Source organism: Salvelinus fontinalis, unplaced genomic scaffold, assembly GCF_029448725.1.
Source record: "Salvelinus fontinalis isolate EN_2023a unplaced genomic scaffold, ASM2944872v1 scaffold_1420, whole genome shotgun sequence".
Taxonomy (NCBI): domain Eukaryota; kingdom Metazoa; phylum Chordata; class Actinopteri; order Salmoniformes; family Salmonidae; genus Salvelinus; species Salvelinus fontinalis.
The window spans coordinates 1-21,040 of record NW_026601629.1 but is presented as its reverse complement, the minus strand read 5'-3'; the positions used below and the strand labels follow the sequence as shown (position 1 = coordinate 21,040).

At 41.1% G+C, this 21,040-nt stretch overlaps 1 protein-coding gene across 3 annotated transcripts; it reads left to right on the top strand.

The window, feature by feature from the left end:
• The first annotated feature begins 1,939 nt into the window (after positions 1-1,939).
• LOC129849289 (protein FAM3C-like) lies at positions 1,940-17,638 on the top strand. Of its 3 annotated transcripts, none has more exons than XM_055916217.1 (10): positions 1,940-2,074; positions 3,953-4,009; positions 9,593-9,697; positions 10,832-10,855; positions 11,294-11,417; positions 12,254-12,312; positions 13,233-13,283; positions 13,394-13,478; positions 13,752-13,878; positions 15,024-17,638. In XM_055916217.1, exons 2-10 carry the CDS (start codon positions 3,997-3,999, stop codon positions 15,111-15,113), a joined length of 678 nt encoding a protein of 225 aa, XP_055772192.1. In that variant the 5' UTR covers positions 1,940-2,074; positions 3,953-3,996; the 3' UTR covers positions 15,114-17,638. The 3 variants fall into 3 exon arrangements, with proteins under 3 accessions (XP_055772192.1, XP_055772191.1, XP_055772193.1); XM_055916216.1 differs by lacking the exon at positions 1,940-2,074 and adding an exon at positions 3,456-3,557; XM_055916218.1 differs by lacking the exon at positions 1,940-2,074 and adding an exon at positions 3,608-3,631.
• Positions 17,639-21,040: the final 3,402 nt, after the last annotated feature.

The window sequence follows — 21,040 nt, the reverse complement described above, 5'->3', positions numbered from 1 at the left end:
AGTGCCTGATTACCTCAATTATTCTGTATTTACTCTGCAGGAACAATCAACTGTTATCTGTTATTCACTGTGAATTTATTCCTCATGATTTGACATGTAGAGTGGATCCACAGCAAGTAGAGATTACTATCGACTTGTTTTGTATTTGAATAGATTATCTTCTGTTAGTCAGCACCTCACCTAAAGTGTCTATGTTCTTTAATTGTTTTACTTCCTAGATGGATGTTGTTTGCCTTATTGCTTACCTGTACAATGTGCCTTATGGGCTAGGTCTCCACCCGATGGCTTCCACTTGTTCTTTCTGGACAGGACCACCCACAAATGAAATCCCTGTTTGAATTCTTTAAAAGTGCATCATTCCTTCCTCGTTGATTAGAAATAATTGGAAAGGTAAAAGCCATGTGATGGTGCCCTTGCATTTACTTGTCCAATCTTGTAATAATAATCAATGATTGCCGGATACAGGAGGAAGGATGCACTTTTCATTCAACTACTCTCCCCACAACAAGAGGGCGCTGTGCAGCATATCCTCTCCCAAAGGGTTTTTGCCAAGTCTTGTGTCTATGCTTTGCCCCTCCTTTAGAGCTGATGTGACTTTGAATGTGTGTCATGAACAACAGCACTAGCAACAAAAGTGAAATTTGCTGTTTGCCTTCAAAATAAAAGTCCCCCATTGAAACTGATGCCAAATGATGAAAATAGTGGAATTATTAACAAGGTTGTTTTATAATGTTGGTATATACATTTAACAAAAGACAATTGAACACAACACATAAAATTCAGTTGAAATCGCACTGTGGATGTATATAGACTTCAGAATTGCATTGGAGGCCTACTTAAATTGCAATGTACAGCCTTACCTATGGATCTTAGGTCCATGAAATGGGTTATCAGCCTACTCAGTGACACCTACAGATTACATTGCGTTAAGAGTTTACACAAATACTAGCGTCTTAGCTCTTATTACAGAACTTTAGCTGTGGGAAATCCCCTCACTATTCAGCCTATTGTATGTATTGGACATTCATATTGCAATGTACAGCCTTACCTATGGATCTTGGGTCCATGAAATTGGGAATCAGCCTATTCAGTGACACCAACAGATTCCAATTTACACAAATATTAGCTTTGTTGCTCTAATTGCGGGACTTTAACTGAGGAGTATTTTTCTCTGCTCATGCAGGAGTAATAAAGGCCTAGTTCACTAATTTTGTAAAATAAAAATATACTATCATTACTTTTTATTTCGATTTATCAGGGGCTTCCCGCAGTGGAAACACAGAGCTAGATAAGAGGAACAGATGGCCGTGTTCAGGTTGTAAATGGCAGCGAGTAGCGTGGATGAAAAGGAGAGCGGGAGAATGAGGGTCAAGGACTGAAATGGTCTGTAGTGGAGACACACAGGAAGAAGAGAGATCATGAGCATAAAGATGGCCAAGGTTGGAAGCAAGAGTCATAATGTGTCAGACTGGAAAGTAGTGATGGTGTTTGAAAATACCACAGGGCCTCATTTACACCCTATCCAACTAACCAATGCCTTGGAGAAAGAGATAGGTGAAGTCAAACTATCCCGGTTCATTGGAACGGTAAATTGCTAATATTTTGTGGTAGCCAGGCTCAGAAAAGGAAGATTCTGCAAATGGAAAAGCTTACCGGTAATAGGATGAAGCTTAAAAGCCATATCCCTGGGGCTTATGCTAGGTTGAGGGGAGTCATCACTGGAGCCCCACTATCTATGTCCATAGTTGATATTAAAGAAAATGTGAAGGGAGGCAGAGTGATTGAAGCCAAACGTTTGCTCAGTAGGAAAGAGGGTCAAAGAAGTGAACGTGTATCAGTGCTGCTGAGGTTTGAGAAGGTTGCCTAGAAAAGTACAGATAGCATTCCCTTATTTCAAGAAAATGAAGAGAATGGCCTCACACTCCAGTACAGTAGGTGGCGGTGAAGAATACTGTTTGGTCGTTCTTTATGTTTAGTAGATTATTGAAGTACCACAAGAGTAAATAGCAATTTTCTGAAACAGGGAAGAGTCTGTCATCGTATAGGCAAGGCTTGTAACCGTGGCGTTTCTCAGGTAAAGTTGCCAGCTATCTTGCTAACGTTCGCTGTATTTTTTTTAGCTCATGCCAATTAAATCGACTTGCTGCTGGGGCAATCAGGTTTATATAACTATTTTGACTAGGGTTGGCTAGCTAGCTACTGTTAACGGAATCGAACTAAATTGTGAATCGCTATAACTATCTAGTTATGGCTAAATCTAACCATACCTTAACGTTACTTATTTGGGGACGATAATTTATTCGGAAAATTGATGTCTAGTTTGCACAGTTAGCTGACTACTGTTAGCTCGGTACACATGTTAGCCAAACACTAACATAACTAATTGTGTAGCCAACAGATCTGACCCGATTGTTTAAACTGTTCCAGGGTCGGACAGGCTTCCTATGTAGATTAAAGCTGAAATGTATAATTTCAGGTGTAGATTAAGACTGGAGCCAGCGTGAGATAAGGTTTGGAAAGCATAGCTAGCAACCTCAATCCGAATTAATTAGCTTCCATCAGTCACTCAACATTGCTTATTGTTTTACGTTTGCTGTATTGAACCCAACATTATGACATTTTAGACAATGGTTACATATATTCACCAATACCAGGTATTCTTGATCAAGTCCTCTCATAGATGCTTATGAATGTCCTAATACCCATAGACATTGTCAGAACAAGCCTCTTAAAATTGCTCAAAAACAAACTCCTCCAATTAGCTCTCTCGAAAGCCCCGCTTTATATTTCACAGGCACTGTCAAATTAATCACGCTGTATATTACACACTTCAGTTTCCCACTTTTCTCTCAACTCATTTGCCTGGTCTCTGACCTCCCTAAATGCTTGCTCATCGTCGTGGGTGATCAGGCATACCACCATCGTGTCATCAGCAAACGTAATGATGGCGTTGGAGTCGTGTGCGACCATGCAGTCGTGGTTGAACAGGGAGTACAGGAGGGCACTAGGCACGCACCCCTAAGGGGCCCCAGTGTTGAGGATCAGCGTGGGGGATGTGTTGTTGCCTACCCTCACCACTTGGGGGGCGGCCTGTCAGGAAGTCCAGGATCCAGTTGCAGAGGAAAGGTGTTCAGTCCCAGGATCCTTAGTTTCAGTTTGGTTCATAGTGTCACATTTTAATTTCTGCCGAAAACTTTTATTTCATTTTGATATCTTGCACATTCAGCAGGCTGTGGTGTTAAATAGGCTTTTAGAAGTGACGTCTTTATTTTATTACTTATCGTTAATGCCGTCTTTGCTGTGCTGATTAAAGCACAAGCACGCTTCTTTCCCCACTCCTATCAATATTTATTTTGATTAAGTCATACAAGTGTTATATTGCGGGAAGTTTAAAATACATTGTCATTACTACATTGCTATTTTTAACACCAAAAAACACTTAATTTAATAAAATATTTTCAGTCGTCTTCCTCAAATGAACGGGAAGATGATGCAATCTTTGCAAGGAAATCTAATTTCATTGGTCCTCAACTCGTGGCTCAGTCATTTCATTCAGGGTAAGTGGAGTAGGCAGGGAGTTTAGCCTTCCCTGGGGCATGTTTAGTTCTGAAGACATTTACCTGGCTGAAAGGTGAGACGCATTCATATGACTGGTTGACCAAAATTGCCTCTTTGTAGGATACCCCTCTAGCTGTGGATGTATTCCTGTCAATATTTATTTAGCCATCCCATTATGAACTACCATGTCTTCCTTGTTCTCAGTTAGATGGCTAAGTGAGTGAGTCATGTTTTAAACCCAGGAGGGAAGGCTAAAGTCCAAGTAGTGTGACATGATCCTACCTAACCAGCCAAAGTTAACTAGCTAGTCAACCTTACTGTCGAACCACTGTCACTCCCGTTGTATGTCTCTCCACACTGGAGAATATTGACATGTTGCTTTGTCTTTCAACAGGGGCATACATTGTGCTGCACTCACTGCAGATTCTTGGGACCAACATGAGAGCTGGAGGTAGGTTTTGCTATAATAGGTACCTGTATTTCTGACAATTAGCATAACTTTTATCACATTTACTTGGGTCAGTGTGTGACAATTGTTTATCTTGGCTATTCTGTCTACAAACCATATTCTTCATCACAGTACAACATAGCTATGCCTATAGCCTACTTGTTTAGTTTATTAGGAACCCCATTAGCTACCGCTCATGTAGCAGCTACTCTTCCTGGGGTCCACACAACATGTACAAATACATGACAAAATACAGAACGGTAATAGACAAGAACAACATAAGATATGACTTTAATATAGAAATAAGAGGTGTGTGTGTGTGTGTGTGTGTGTGTGTGTGTGTGTGTTTGTGTGAGAAAGACTCCAATAAACAGCAAATACTATTTACACACTTCATATATACATTCTGATGTACAGTTAAATGAGATCTTCAGAAAGAGGAGAGGTGCTGTGATACAATATGTTTCTAAATGTAACCTCTGGTGACAGAGCATTCCACGATGACATGTTTCTATACATAACTGAGTGACACATAACATGTGATTTTGGTTTGGGTACTGTGAAGAAACCCATAGTGGTGTGTCTGGGGTATGTATGTTTGAAGTGTATGTAAATGGTTAGGCATTTAAAAAAATATATATATTTTTTTTTTTCTTAGACTAGAAGTAGTCAGCTTCTCCTCAACCATGAAAGACTATCATGTTGTGTGTGTGCAGTTAAAGGCAAGGCGTTTGTTTTCAGCCAGCTGCAGCTTTGCTAGGTCTTTCTTTGCTGCACCTGACCATATTATGGGACAAGATCAAAGCCTGGTACAGTTGATTTTTGTGTCAAAAACGCAGAACATACCACAACATACATACTGTACCGCTCACCATCTTCACAACAACTTTGTATATGACTTGTGTCGTGGCAATTTCCTGTATTACCAAATGATGAGAGAGTAAACCACATACCAGTCAGAGTTATACTTAAACTTCACATTTAATAATCATTAAGCTTTTGCAATAGCATTTGACTTTCAACATTTCAGTATCTCTAATGAAATAGTTGAGAGTGCCTAACATAATGGCAACTGGGATCTTTTATAGCAAAGATCCTCCCCCTAGTCGACATGACAAACCACAGATATTAGGAACTGCTTCACAAAGAAAGACTTTTACTTTAGAGAGGAGTATCCCAAACAGAGACAGCATTCGCTATAAATTATCGTTCAGTTTGATCTCCCAAGACAAGGTTTAAATCTCATGCTTGATACTTCACTGTCTATGAAAACATTACCTCATCCAATGGCATATATCAATTGTCAATCCTAGATACTCCCAAACCTGGACAAACTCAAAATCAGACCGTGAGCCTCTTAGGTCAAATACTAGGTCAAGATAAGGGCATCCTCAGAGGGGAAATACAATGGTTCCAGACACAGCCATACTCTTTCCCCCAAGGAGAAAAGTAGGGAGTGACTGGCGTACAGACATTGTATGAGATAGTGCCAATGGTTCCCCATTAATAACGCCATCCCTTCACATGGTTTAGGAATAGTTAGATTGACATATGAAGACAAGCCTGACCTCTCCCCTCTCTGGGCCCCAATGTGACTAAGCCCTAGCTCAGAAGTGATAACTGCAACTACCAACCCTATAGACAAAGGAAAAGGTTTTAATGTCAAGTATCTCACAAGCATATGATGAAAATAAAACATCTTATCTATGTTACCCAACTCATTCTGATTCATCCCCAACACTTGACAATGAAGTTCAGCTTCTTCAATGTGTAGCGGTGTTGTTCGAGAGGGATAAAGATTTTGTTCTGGCGCCAGGCAGGTATTAACCCTCCCGAATGAAGAAGAGTAGGATGGAGTAGCACTACCAGACAAGCGCACATCAGCAGGAGACTGCCTAGACTATTGTAGCCTGTTTGCCAGATAGCCAGTGGAGAGCAAAGACAAGACACACCATCTAAAACACGTTACATCACAGGGGTCACTACCCTGGACATCACTACCCTGGACGGTTCTGACCTAGAATATGTGGACAACTACAAATACCTATGTGTCTGGCTAGACTGTAAACTCTCCTTCCAGACTCATATTAAACATCTCCAATCCAAAATTAAATCTAGAATCGGCTTTCTATTTTGCAACAAAGCCTCCTTCACTCACGCCGCCAAACATACCCTAGTAAAACTGACTATCCTACCGATCCTTGACTTCGGTGATGTCATCTACAAAATAGCTTCCAATACTCTACTCAGCAAGCTGGATACAGTCTATCACAGTGCCATCCGTTTTGTTACCAAGCCCCTTATGCCACCCACCACTGTGACCTGTATGCTCTAGTCGGCTGGCCCTCGCTACATATTCGTCGCCAGACCCACTGGCTCCAGGTCATCTATAAGTCTATGCTAGGTAAAGCTCCACCTTATTTCAGCTCACTAGTCATGATAACAATACCCACCCGTAGCACGCGCTCCAGCAGGTATATCTCACTGGTCATCCCCAAAGCCAACACCACCTTTGGCTGCCTTTCCTTCCAGTTCTCTGCTGCCAGTGACTGGAACGAATTGCAACAATCGCTGAAGCTGGAGACTTACATTTCCCTCACTAACTTTAAACATCAGCTATCTGAGCAGCTAACCGATCGCTGCAGCTGTACATAGTCCATCTGTAAATAGCCCACCCAATCTACCTACCTCATCCCCATATTATTTTTATTTACTTTCTGCTCTTTTGCACACCAGTATCTGTACTTGCACTTCATCATCTGCACATCTATCACTCCAGTGTTCATCTGCTAAATTGTAATTACTTCGCTACTATGGCCTATTTATTGCCTTACGACCTCACGCCATTTGCACACACTGTATATAGACTTTCTTTTTTTACTATTGTGTTATTGACTGTACGCTTGTTTTTTCCATGTGTAACTCTGTTTGTGTCGCACTGCTTTGCTTTATCTTGGCCAGGTCGCAGTTGTAAATGAGAACTTGTTCTCAACTAGCTTACCTGGTTAAATAAAGGTGAAATATTAAATTTTTACTAAAATGTCAACCCAAATACATCCGGCAGGGCAATAATAGTCCAGTGACACTGAAGATCAAAGGGAGCGCAGTGGGGTGGGGAAATAAGTTTGCTGGAGCGATAGAGGGAAAATTAGTGAGGGGCAGGGTTTAGCTGTTGGCATCAGGCTTGCAGTTGCACTGTCTGTCAGTCTGATACACCTGATGGTTTGTTTGTCAAAGCTTCGCAACACTGTTGCTACTAATCCATTCAGCAAACTGGATACAGTCTATCACAGTGCCATCTGTTTTGTTACCAAAGCCCCTTATGCCACCCACCACTGTGACCTGTATGCTCTAGTCGGCTGGCTCTATTCTGCTGATTCGATCAATGACAGGAGCGGTCCCCAAAGATTCCAAACACGACCTAGAGCGTTAACACCGGCGATCAACTTCAACACTTTACAAACCAATCACGTTGAAAATAAACAAGACTTCTGCAAAGAGTTAAACACACTGTCAAAACTGCCACGCCGACCGAGAGCCTCCATACAGAGCCGGAAGAGCCATCTTTATTATCTCCCTCCTGACTGCTGCTGTGCTCTTAAAGGGGCAGCCCACGGTGAAGGCTCCGTGCAGGATTTCGCTACAAATGTTCACAACCTTTATGCACATCTCCAGTTTAGTTCTAAGAGAATGCTTTGAACCAAATACAATGCTTTTTGGTTTCAGATGAATTTAACACCAGATTATTGTAATTTCTCATTCAGACGCTGACTGTAAGTCCTTGCTAAGATTCTCTGTGAGCTCATTGGCTGTAGATGGGGATGTGTGCAATCAGCATACATAGTAATTCTAACTTCTTGTAAGACAAGGAGCAAATCATTTGTAAAAATAGAGAAGAGTGACGGCCCAAGGAAACTGTCCTGAGGGATACTACTGCACATATCTGATGTTCGAGAAGCTTCCATTGAAGAACACTCTGGGTTCTGTTGGATAAGTAACTCTCCAACCGTGTGATGGCAGGTGACGTAAAGCCATTCCAAGTGAGTTTTTTTTCAATAAGAAATGATGATCAATAACATAAGGCTTCACTGAAACCTAATAATACAGCTCCAACTATCATCTAATCAATTTATTTTAGCCAGTCATGAGTCAGTGCAGTACAAGTTGAGTGCCTTTCCCTATATGCATGCTGAAAGTCATTAGTTAACTTGTTCTTTATAAAATAGCATTGCATTTGTTCAAATGCAGTTCTCCCATCAGTTTACTAAAAACAGGCAGCACACTGACTGGGCGGATGTTAGAGGCAGCAAAGGGTGCTTTACTATTTTTAGGTAGTATAATTACTTTAGCTTTCTTCCACACCTGTGGACACAATCCTGTTTTAAAGACATGGCAAGTTGGGGTAGCAATACCGTCTTACCATTCTCAGTAGTTTCCCATCTAGGTTGTCTATACTTGGTGGCTTATCATTGATAGATGGTAACTGTTTTTCCACCTATTCCACAATAACTTGACCAAGTTCAGAATGGCATTCCTGCTCTTTCTTTATTAGGTCTTCAACACACATGGTGGTTCAATGTTTTAACTGACTAATGTTTGTCCTCTTTACCGGTGAAATAGTCATTGAAATGATGTGGCTATATCAAAAGGTTTTTGCTAAAATGGCCCATCAACATCAATGAATGATGTAGATTTAATTGGGTTTTCTGTCCATAATATAACTTGAGGTAATCCAAAGTATTTTCCCATTGTTTTTTAAAATGTAATTTATCTTGTTTTTAGTAATATTCTTATTATAAAATAACAAAAATGGAGTCACAAAATGTCTCAATTGACAGTATGTCAACCAATCAGCTGAGCAGCCTGAATTGTTTGTCACCTTTTTTCTTCATTTCTTTGAACCATACCATTTTTCAGTTCATCGAACCAGGGGGCTCGAACAGTTCTCCGTTTCTTAACAGGTGCATGCTTGTCAACAATTGGCAAGAATAATTTCACAAATACTCCAAGTGCTGCATCTGGTTTCTCCTCCTTATACACATCAGGCCAACAAATGTTTTTCATCTTAAACAAGAGTCCTGAGAACATTTTGTATGATCTGTTATACATAACTTTAGACCCTGCCTTTGGTACTTTTGGCTTTCCTTGTTATTGCCACAATGTTATGGTCACTACAGCCAATGGGAACTGATATTGCTTTGGAGCAAAGCTCTGCAGCAGTGGTGGAGATCTGATCAATACAAGTGGATGTCACAGATCCAACACTATTGGTTTACACTCTAGTTGGTTGAGTGATAACCTGGGTCATGTTACAGGCATTAGTCACAGTAAGAAGCTTCCTCTTGAGAGGACAACTAGATAACCAGTCAATGTTCAGGTCACCAAGGAAATCAATTTCTCTGTTAGCATCAGAGACCTTATCTAACACATACATATTAGACATGGTGTTGAAATAGTGTTACATTTTCTCTCTCTCTCTTTCTCTCTCTCTCTCTCGCTCTTTCTCTCTTTCTCTCTCTCCTCTCTCCCTCTGTCTATTGATCTCTTCATTCACTTTCTTTGGTCTATGTGTCTAATTTCCTTCAGGCATCGTGAAGTTGGCTGCGTTGGTTTTGGTCTTTTTCCTGGCAGTTTTCCTTGCCTTCCAGCTGCTGGAAATTAATATGGACTTCAATTTGGGGAATGTGTTTGGTGAGTGGTTACAGGTGTTTTCCAGTGTTGTAACTGTGCATATCAATCTATTGCCTGATCTTGCATGGAATTCCAAAGAGGAATCACTTAGTTTCAAAAGCAATTATTTTGAATACATCTCTCAATAGATAGGATTAATAATCTTCATCAGGGATTCTAAATTTAGGCCTTCAGAAAAACCTTTGTGTCTGCATACGACACCCCTTAGTCTCTGGCCGAAGCTAAATTCACACTACGCAGACAGGAAGGCTTTGTTGTGTCTGCATACGACACCCCTTAGTCTCTGGCTGAAGCTAAATTCACACTACGCAGACAGGAAGGCTTTGTTGTGTCTGCATACGACACCCCTTAGTCTCTGGCTGAAGCTAAATTCACACTACGCAGACAGGAAGGCTTTGTTGTCTGCATACGACACCCCTTAGTCTCTGGCTGAAGCTAAATTCACACTACGGAGACGGAAGGTGCGTAGCGCAATGTTGTTTTTCGTCACAAAAGGGGTGGCTCCTTGTAATACTTTCTTGCATTCGGGCGTACATTTGTACTACCTGGAAATTGAGACGCTCGGTATCATTCCTTCTGCAGCCGTGGGGGCAGTGTTTTCTCTCAGTTTCTTGTTCTGATCTACAGGTTATTCATTAAAGTAGCCCATTTTGTATTTGTAACCAAATATAATCTCTGCGACTGTTCAAACAGTAAACCAAACAACAAGAATCCACCCTCTCAAAATGTTTAGTTTATTAGTAATAACCAGTGATTCCAGGCTATTGTGAAGTGGTAGAACCGGCTTTAGCCAACTAGCTAGCCATGTGCTTTTATTTTAGCTGATATCTGAATGAGTACACAAGCAGGATATCAAACTGGGATAATGTTTTAGGTTGCACCAGCAAGTAGAATGGTATTTGCTAGGGCATGTTTTTTAAAATGATAAATCTGATTTCACATGGAGATGGGGGATGCTAAAAGGCCTGGCTAGCTTGCTATGTTTTTAGCCAGGCTAAAGACAGATAGACAGATTTTGTGCAAAGCTCAATGTTTTAACTTTCTTAAATAAGGAACTCATGAGCTCACAGGCTAATGTCATAATGACATCTGAAACTCGAGTCTAACTTGTCTGTTTCTGTCCCTCCACAACAGGGTCTATGCCTGTAGAGGAAGGCCGTAAGTATACTTCAATAACTTCTCCTGTTACATCACTTTAACCTAATTCCTGATTCCCGCAATCAATCAAGTTACATTTCTTTTCTTTTCTTCTCCCCGTGGTATTTGATAATCAGGGCTGATCTTCTCTTAACAAACCATGGCAACACCTTACCATGTATGCTTATGTGTTAGGAGCAAAGTAGTTAATCTGTGTGTATTGTGTAGTTACCACCTGGCCTGCTGAGTGCTATGTAAATAGTCTGATTTGTTCTGTAGGTGTGTGAGTTATATTGTGCGTGTGAGAGATTCAAGCTGTGTGTGTAATAGTAGACTGTGTTTGCAGGGCCTAGATATGTACGTGTTCGCTGATATTGGGTGTGTGTTTGATGGGGGGGGGCGGGGGGGGTTGCTAAAGTGTGTTTGTATTGTATACTCTATTTGGAATTCCATTCACAGCTACCAGACTGGACCGCTACAAATGTGGCCTCTCCAAGCCATGTCCCGAGGGACACTTCTCCTTTAAGATGGCCAGCGGAGCAGCCAGTGTTGTGGGTCCCAAAATCTGCCTGGAGGACAACATGTAAGAGACATGATAGACCTATATTAACAGTACAAACAAAAACCCACCCCCTCTCAACCTATAATAACAGTACAAACAATGACCCCCCCCCCCCCCCCCCCCCCCCCTTAACCTATACGCAGGGGCCTAATTAGAAACAAGTATTTTAAATAAGACATGTTTTATCCCCCCCGCACAAAAAAAGAACCTTGCACTTGACTTTTCCTACTAGCACTGACTACTGATAACTACTTTTTATTTTGAAAGAATTTACAGCACTTACTATGACTGTTATGTGGTTGTCTCAACTGACTGTCTTAAGATGAATGCGCTAACTGTAAGTCGCTGTGCATAAGAGCGTCTGCTAAATGACTCAAATGTAAACATCTATTGCCAGGTAGAAATCTAGAGTGCAAGGCTGACACAATAGGATATTCTACAACACATTTATCTATGTCTGTTCTACAGGATGCATTTCTCTACTTATTTTATAGATTCCTAGACAGACTAGCGTAGACCGGTATGAACTATATCGTAACTGAGGTGGGGATTCAATTTAAACATGCCTGAAGCAACCTGTTGACTGTTAACCCTCTATTTAATTAACTGTTGACTCTTGTGGCATTCTGCATCCGTGTTATTGAAATCCAATTCCTCAGGCATTGCTACATGGGAATCGCTTCTGGTTAGGAATAAGTCTTTTATTTTTGTGTCGACGCTATATGACTAGGGTGTGACAAGTCTCAGTACAGTGGTGAAGAAAGCCACACGACCAGGATGGGACTAACCTAACCACAAAGTACCCAATAAAATAGATGCAGGCTCACTGTCACATAATTCTTCATTTGTCCTTTCAGATTGATGAGTGGCGTCAAGAACAACGTGGGCAGAGGAATTAACATCGCCCTGGTTAACGGTAAACTAGCCTTGTCACTGCTACATACCATAGACAAACAGTACTTCTCCTTGTAGTCAAATCGGTTGTTTTACATGATTACATCTGTGAGTAATATGACATTTGAAAATGACATCTGGTGTGTGAAACATTTACTTTGTTCAGGGATTGGCAGCTCGAGTCCTTCGAGGATGTGTAGAATGCATAGATGGCTGTTAGTGCTGGGCTGGAACAAAAGCCTGCATAAACATGGCCCTTCTGGACTGTAGTTGCCCATCCCTGCCTTCGTTAACTACTTCAATACTAACCCGTCCATACCGCTGTTCATATACACTGAGTGTACAAAATATTAAGAACACCTTCCTAATATTGAGTTGAACCTCCTTTTGCCCTCAGAACAACCTTAATTTGTCAGGGCATGGACTCTACAATGTGTCAAAAGCGTTCCACAGGGATGTTGACTCCAATGTGTCCCACAGTTGTCAAGTTGGCTTGATGTCATTTGGGCAGTGGACCATTCTTGATACACACTGGAAACTTGGTGTGACAAACCCAGCAGGGTTGCAGTTCTTGACGCAAGTCGGTGCTCCTGGCACTTACTATCATACCTCGTTCAAAGACATTTCAATATTCTTCTCTTGCCATTTCACCTTCTAAATGGCAAACATACACAATCCATGTCTCAAGGCTTAAAAATCCTTATTTGACCTGTCTTCTCCCGTTCATCTACACTGATTGAAGTAGTATAGTGACATCAATGAGGGATCATAGCTTTCACCTGGTCAGTCTGTCATGGAAAGAGGTGTTCTTAATGTTTTGTACACTCAGTGTAAACAGTACTTTCCATTGTCGTTGAATGTACTATAATTCACTATTCATGATAGGAGTTAGCCTGTGAGTGTACATTACCTTGTCGTGAACAAGTTGTTTGTTCTCCACAGGAAAGACAGGGGACCTCATCAAGACAGACTACTTTGACATGTGGGCGGGAGGTGAGGCCTTAGTTTCGGTTAGATTTCCTGTGTTGTTTCCGTGTCATGGTGTGTCTCTTGACTAGGCAGGCGGACTAGGCAAACCAGTCTTGTATTTGTTGTGTGGGCAGATGTCAACACGCTCATCACATTCCTGAAGACTATTGAAGAAGGATCAGTAGTGATGATGGCCACGTTTGACGATTCGGCCTCAAAGTAGGTGTTCCTAACTGCTGATATTAAAGGAGTAGTCGCCAATTACTGATGTATAACAATGGTGACTAGGAGAAAAGGTTCAAGGAAAGAGTGGTTGGTAGAGATATTTAAGTGTCTAGTCTACAGACTCTCAATGACATTTCTAGCTGTGTATTCACTAGCAAACGGGGAGGGACTACCTGAACTTGTCCAATAAGAAACGTTTTATTTTTGTGTTGAAACATTTTGCTACGGTGTGCACAAATGAATACGACCCTGCTTTGCGGTCCACAGGCTGAACGACGAGTCCAAGAAGATGATTGGGGAACTTGGCAGTTCCAGCATCAGCACATTAGGCTTCAGGGACAACTGGATCTTTGTGGGAGGCAAAGGGATCAAGACCAAGAGTCCCTTTGAGCAGGTAACTTTAACCCCCCCCTTTTACATCTTTATCCTCCTTAACCTGGTTTGTTCACATTTTTTCTTTCTGGTCTGTTCACATGGGACTTTTTCACCTCTCCCCGTTGAAATATCATGGCTTCAGTGAAGCATAACTGAGAGAACTTTGTCTATAGAAATATAGTACCTAGAACACACCATTTATCATGATACAGACTCCTTTTCCAGGCCTGTCATAAAGAGTTGTGTGTGTGCTCTTCTGCTTCAGAAATGGACGTGTTTTATATTGGAGTCAATACAATGACTTGTAAAACCGCATCGGGATGTCATCGTCTACAACCCTCAGACTCAACTCTGGAGCGCCAAGCCAGTCCCACTGCATCTTTTCATTGTTCCCCTCTAATCAGGGACTGATTTAGACTCGGGACACAGTGTGTGTGTGCAATTAATTATCAGGTAGAACAGAACCAGCAGACTCCGGACCTTGTAGGTTAAGAGTTGAACACCCCTGTTTTACAACGTCACAGATGTCATGGGAGGATTGATCACCTAGAGAGGCAAGGTGAAATATCCCAAATGGAGCTCGATAAAGCCAGAACAATCTACTTGTTGAGCATAGCTCTAGTCATCAGTCTGATGTGCATGGTCATCACTCACTGTTCAGTTCGTCACGGTCCCGACATCAGCGTATAACTATCCTGCAACAGGGCTATTTGACGCGAGAATGCACTCCAACGTGACGTTTGTTTGTAAACTAAAAAATTGCTCTATGAGATATGTAAAACACAGCCGCTCCATGATTTAGTTTTCATTCTTTACAGTTCTGAACTATTGATTTCATGATCTGAGTTACTCCAGAGAAGACAATTTTGAGAGAACTGTCTTTTTACATTTCCATCTGACCCTTGAACATGTTGTCCCAGAGGGAACAGGCACTCCTTCAATATTGTCTTTCCATCCTCCCTTATGTGTCCTTGGGACATTGTTTGTGATCGCTGTGCCGGTACACACACAGCCTTATCAGACAAGAGGGGCCATGCATTGTGCTTCCCAAATGGCACCCTATTCCCTTTGTAGTGCACAAAACACTTGCATTATATAGGGAATAGGCTGACATTTGGGATGCTGACATTGGGTCTAATCCAAAACCTCTCTCTGCCTCTACAGCACATAAAGAACAACGCCGACACCAACAAGTACGAGGGCTGGCCCGAGGTGCTGGAGATGGAAGGCTGCATACCCCAAAGACAGGAGTGATCTTCTCACTTGAACCCTCGATCGGCCATCTCCTGTTCCCTTCATAGCCGACCCCTTCACGCCTTTGGTTGCGTCTCCCATTCTTCTCTTCAAATAGTGTACTTGCACACTTTCCTATGATGGCTCTAATAATGGTTGAACCTCCCTCCACCCAATGCTAACACCAACGCAGCATTTGTATTTTAGAGACTGTCCCTCTGCGTTGCAGCTGTCAATGTTTGCAGCAATCGGTGTTTGACGTCAGGGAGCATCCTTGTATCTTCCTGGGTTTGTGTGTGTCAAGGTATTGTCTATTTATAGAAAGAGGAATGGAAGGGTAGCTGGTATGGCAGAAATTCCTGTTATTGGTTATTCAGCAGAATGTACCAAGATCACTGTGAAATTTGTAAATAGAACTACAAAAAAAGTAACAACATCTGTATTGTAATATAAAATTTTGGAAAGCTATATGGCTTAAGATCCTTGTTACTTAAGAGTGAATTTATATTATAGCTTTTTATCTTTAGTGATTGGTCTTTTTTTAAATTGTTAGTTTTTGTGTGGTTTGGGAGTGGAATGAATGAGGAGGCATAAAGCTAAAGCTTGTTAGTGGGGATTTTGTCTTGTGTGCATCTTCCTTGGATAGAATGGGAATTGTTGGTTTTGGATGGGGGTCGTGTACGTAAGTGTTTCAGTAGAAATCTATCCATATTTTAGGGAAATATTTAGCTGGTTTTGCTGATTTGATAAACAAATCACTTGGGATTTTATTGGCACCTTGACGGCCTTGGACAAACCATTCAAGAAATAGATTGATACATTACAAAGATGACTAGGTTTTGATTTTGTGGCTAGATCTTACTTTCCCCAGTATCTCTGGTGTACTTTAAAGACTACTAACTCTCTGCATCACATCCCTTCCACTTGGCTGTCCTAAAGCTTTGATCACCTCATTGCGACTGACTTTTTTGTTCTTATCATATAATGCAAGAACTGCCTAGGCTGAAGCTCATAGCTTTTAGCTGAGTTACTGCTGGCTTTTGCCACATTGCATCATGTGGATCTTCAATGAGCGGTCTCAGTACCACTACCACTGTTCATTAGCTGTGGTCATATTAGCTACAATTCAACACAGCTGTCATTTTGTCACACTTGGAATGGAGTAAGCTACATATATAAAAAATAATACATTTGAGGTTTTATTTAACTAAGCAAGTCAATTAAGAACAAATTGTTATTTACAATGAAGGTCTACACCGGCCAAACCCGGACAACGCTGGGCCAATTGTGCGCCGCCCTATGTGACTCCCAATCACGGCCGGTTGTGATAGTCTGGAATGGAACCAGGGTGTCTGTAGTGACTCCTCAAGCACTGAGATTCAGTGCCTTAGACCGCTGCACCACTCAGGAACCCATGGATTGATTCAGTGGATTAATTCCTGTTCTGTGTGTGAAGTTGAATCCATTGGAAGATTATTGCATATGCAATTATGTCATGTGCTTTAACTACGGTAACAGCTGGTGCTGAAAGCAGCACACGTTTCAGAGTGTAATGTAAAACTCTTGTTGCCTGAAACATCTCACCTCGGTCTCCTAGTTGGTTCAAAGGACAACACTGTCTGTTTTTGGTCAAATGGCAGGAATACAATCCTGGTTCCAGTTCTGTTTGCGTTTAGGGCAGTACATGTAACCTAACACAATGTGATTGTGGAGGCTATTTTGAAACCTGTTCCCCCATCCACTTGTCTATGGAGTCATTGAAGGATTTCCTCTTTTGTCTTGACATTGGCAAGATATTTTAACACAATGAATGACATCCTCCACATTGGCTTTTAAAAAAGATCTGTGTTCTGTTTTTTGGTTTCATTTGAAAACCTTGAGTGAAGTGAAAAGGCCAAATCGATACCCCATCGATGCCATTCCAAAAACAAGTCTGCCCTTCCTGCTCTTAATGGAATTCATCCCACCAATGTGCCTTGTCTGACTTACAAATCCATAGACAGTCTGATTTACAAATCCATAGACAGTCTGACTTACAAATCCATAGACAGTCTGATTTACAAATCCATAGACAGTCTGACTTACAAATCCATAGACAGTCTGATTTACAAATCCATAGACAGTCTGATTTACAAATCCATAGACAGTCTGATTTACAAATCCATAGACAGTCTGACTTACAAATCCATAGACAGTCTGACTTACAAATCCACAGACAGTCTGACTTACAAATCCACAGACAGTCTGATTTACAAATCCACAGACAGTCTGATTTACAAATCCATAGACAGTCTGATTTACAAATCCATAGACAGTCTGACTTACAAATCCATAGACAGTCTGACTTACAAATCCATAGACAGTCTATGTAATATTCCCTATTTCTGCATCTACTGATTTGTTAACCATACATGTTGTTGTTGCAAGGGAGTTAAATGGGGGATAATTGTGACTCATTTTGTTGCAATGTCTTACACCTGTGTCATGAAACATTTCAAACAACTTACCATTCATGAGTATGATTAATAAAGCTCAACCTGTCTTCATTGTATGTGTGACATTTATTTAGACAGAAGTCCTGAATTTGGAAAGTATTTCTCTCAATGCCTTTAACATCTTAAATCCTATATGTTGGCAGGAAGTTGACTTGATTTTAGGGCTGAAAGGAGTCCATCCGTCTTCTTCACCTGTGGGGTCCTATGAGGGGGTGCGGAGGCATATTTCTGTCTGTAATAAAGCCCTGTTGGTAGGGAAAACTCATTTTGATGGGCTGTACCTGGCTCCACAGGGCCCTTGCCCAGTCATGTGAAATCCATAGATTAGGGCCTAATGAATTTATTTCAATTGACTGAATTCCTTATGAACTTTAACTCAGTAAAATCTTTGAAATTGATACATGTTGCGTTTTATATTTTTGGTCAGTATAGTCATCTGCATCAATCTGGCTTGTTTTCAGGAGGTTGCGTCATACTCCATGTTGCAGATGGAAATGGCATGAATAGATATAGCTCTTTGTTTTGTTAAAGTGACACTGTCTTTTCTACATAGCCTAATGTTTCTAAACTAAGAACATTCCACAAGGTTGTGTCGTGATTCTATTATAAAATAACCTATTCTCTTTGCAAAAGGTCAGCAATAATTTACCACCTGGTTTTTAATAAGAATTATAAACTGGGTGGTTTGAGCCCTGAATGCTGATTGGATGACAGCTGTGGTATATCAGACCGTCTACCACGGGTATGACAAAAAAAATATTTTTACTGCTCTAACTATATTGGTAACCAGTTTATAACAGCAATAAGGCACCTCAGGAGTTGGTGGTATATGGCCAATATACCACTGCTAAGGGCTGTATCCAGGCACTCCATGTTGTGTCGTGTTTAAGAACAGCCCTTAGCTGATATTGGCTATATAACACATGCTTCCGGGGCTTATTGCTTAAATACATGACTGACTGTGGCTGTTGTTGGCATGTATTTTGAATGCATACTTGTACACAATGCATATCACATCTACACACCTGTGTGGTTTCCACGCCAACAATGCTCTAATCAGATCACTTGCAGGTCATGTACGTGATGTTACTTACATTTACATTTAAGTCATTTAGCAGACGCTCTTATCCAGAGCGACTTACAAATTGGAAAGTTCATACATATTCATCCTGGTCCCCCCGTGGGAATTGAATGTTACTGACCTTGCGCCCAACCTCTGTATTGTTAGGATCGTACGAAAATCCATACCTGGCATGAACAAATCTTGTGTTGCAATTCTGATGTACAGTAATACCTTTCAGAGTTTTGGCAGTTTCATCTCACCAACAAAAAAAAGTACACCAAACGGCCTGCGAGGAGTGATACGTGAACAAGCACAACGCAGTATAAAAGAACAGGGAAACCAGAAAGATATCTTGCACATTTTCAAGTTAAGTCTCCATTCTCTATTATTCGTCAGTTTGAGTTCACATTTAGGTAGCTCATGTAATGGATGTGTTTGCCAGGGCAAGTCTAGATAGTGCTATCTGTATTATGTCTACAACAGTGAAGTTTCAGTCTGCTAGGTTTCTACAGCATGGGCACTCAAAATATTATTTTATAGAATATTTTGAAATGTATTTCATCAATCAAAATCTTGTCATATCATATTCTGTAGGAGTGGTTAATATGAATTTAAAATAATTTGACATGATTTATATGAATCGGGTCATGAACATATGGATTTTGAAATGAACAAGGGAGAGGTTAAACCTAGGCTAAATCTGGCATCAGCTTATTCCCTCCCTTTACAATAACTCTGTTGCAGCGGTCTTAGGCAGTCTCTGTATAGGCTATCCCCTCCATCGTGACACTGCTGCCCAAGTCAAGAGGTTGTGATTTCCATGCTGCACCACAGCACCATGCGCCTTCGGAAAAGCACCGCTCAGTCTCAGAAGATGCCCTTCTGGAGCCATGCAGCCATAGAGTCATACCGTAATGTAGGCCTATTTGTCTACTAGCCAAATAAAAGGCAGCGCATGCATGATGCGTGCAACTCATCATTCCAACATATTTGAACATTTAATTCATCCTTCATTCAGTCAGTCAGTATGTCATCCATTCAGTCATTTGTCTGAGTTGCAATAGGAACTGAATCAAAGCAAAAAGAACAGTCGTATCCGTTTGTTTATTGAAATCCATGTGTGTATTCAAATTAGATGTATCTCCAAAGTTCTTTAGCCGATCACTTTAATAATTCAATCTTTAATTTAGGCCAACCCAAATAAAAAATAAGCCTTCAACTTGTAAGCATATAACCTCTAAATAAATGTTAAACAAAATAGTTGAAGCAATACAGTGGCGGATAGGGAAAACAGATCTGGCAATAAGAATAGCCTATAGATAGCCAAGGGGTCCCAAATGCTCAAGACTATTTCGCTCAGGACAGGTTATAGTTAATACTTAATATTTTGTTCTGTTTCATTTATTGTTATGGATATAGCCTCTGCGTGATAGGGTTGTGCAACGCAGATGGCTATAACAAGCCTACATACAGGGTGGAATTAAGCCAAGGACCTTGCTTTAACAAAGTTAACCATTTTCACTGTAGTGTCCAATACGTCTTTCAACCTGTCAGGCATTCCCTTGGCAGCAAGAGCCTCTCGGTGGATGCTGCAGTGTACCCAAGTGTCATAGGGAGCAACTGCTTGCACGCACGTTACCACTCCACTATGTCTCCCTGTCATGACTTTTGCGCCATCAGTACAGATACCAACACATCTTGACCACCAAAGTCCATTTGATGTCACAAAGCTGTCCAATGCAAAACTGTCCAATATTTCCCCCTGTTGTCCTGGTTTCCAGTGGTTTGCAGAAGAGGATGTCTTCCTTAATTGACCCCCCATAAACATAACAGACATATACCAGGAGCTGTGCCAGGCCCGCCACGTCTGTTGACTCATCCAGCTGTAACGCATAGAATTTACTGTCTTGTATGCAAAGCAGTAATTGTTTCAAAACATCTCCTGCCATGTCACGGATGCGTCGAGAAACAGTGTTGTTTGATGAAGACATTGTTTGTATAGTTTTTTTGGCCTTTTCACCCAGCATTGTCCCAGCCATATCCGCGGCAGCAGGAATAATTAAATCCTCCACAATTGTATGGGCCTTGCCTACCCTAGCCACTCGGTAGCTCACCATAGAAGATGCTTCTAGCAAATGGAATGAGCAGCAGCTACGTTTGGCTACATACGGACCGTTAGTGGAATTCCAGCAAGAGAGTAACGGTTAATGTGATTGGGCTACCTGTATTCGACAGTGCAATGTTATTTCGCTGAACACTAGATGGTTTAATTTTATTTTTGGCAGTGAAACGAGGCTACTCAAGCGAGAGAAAAAAACTCACCCAAATGTATAGCCCCGTTGGAAAATATAAATGGACTGTTTGAAAATGTGGAGAAAAATATATATATA

Coding starts and splice junctions, on each gene's coding strand:
- LOC129849289 (XM_055916216.1), top strand. CDS start 3,476: ATGAACGGGAAGATGATGCAATCTTTGCAAGGAAATCTAATTTCATTG. Junction 11,418..12,253: donor ATCTGCCTGGAGGACAACAT/GTAAGAGACATG, acceptor TTGTCCTTTCAG/ATTGATGAGTGGCGTCAAGA. Junction 12,313..13,232: donor TAACATCGCCCTGGTTAACG/GTAAACTAGCCT, acceptor TGTTCTCCACAG/GAAAGACAGGGGACCTCATC.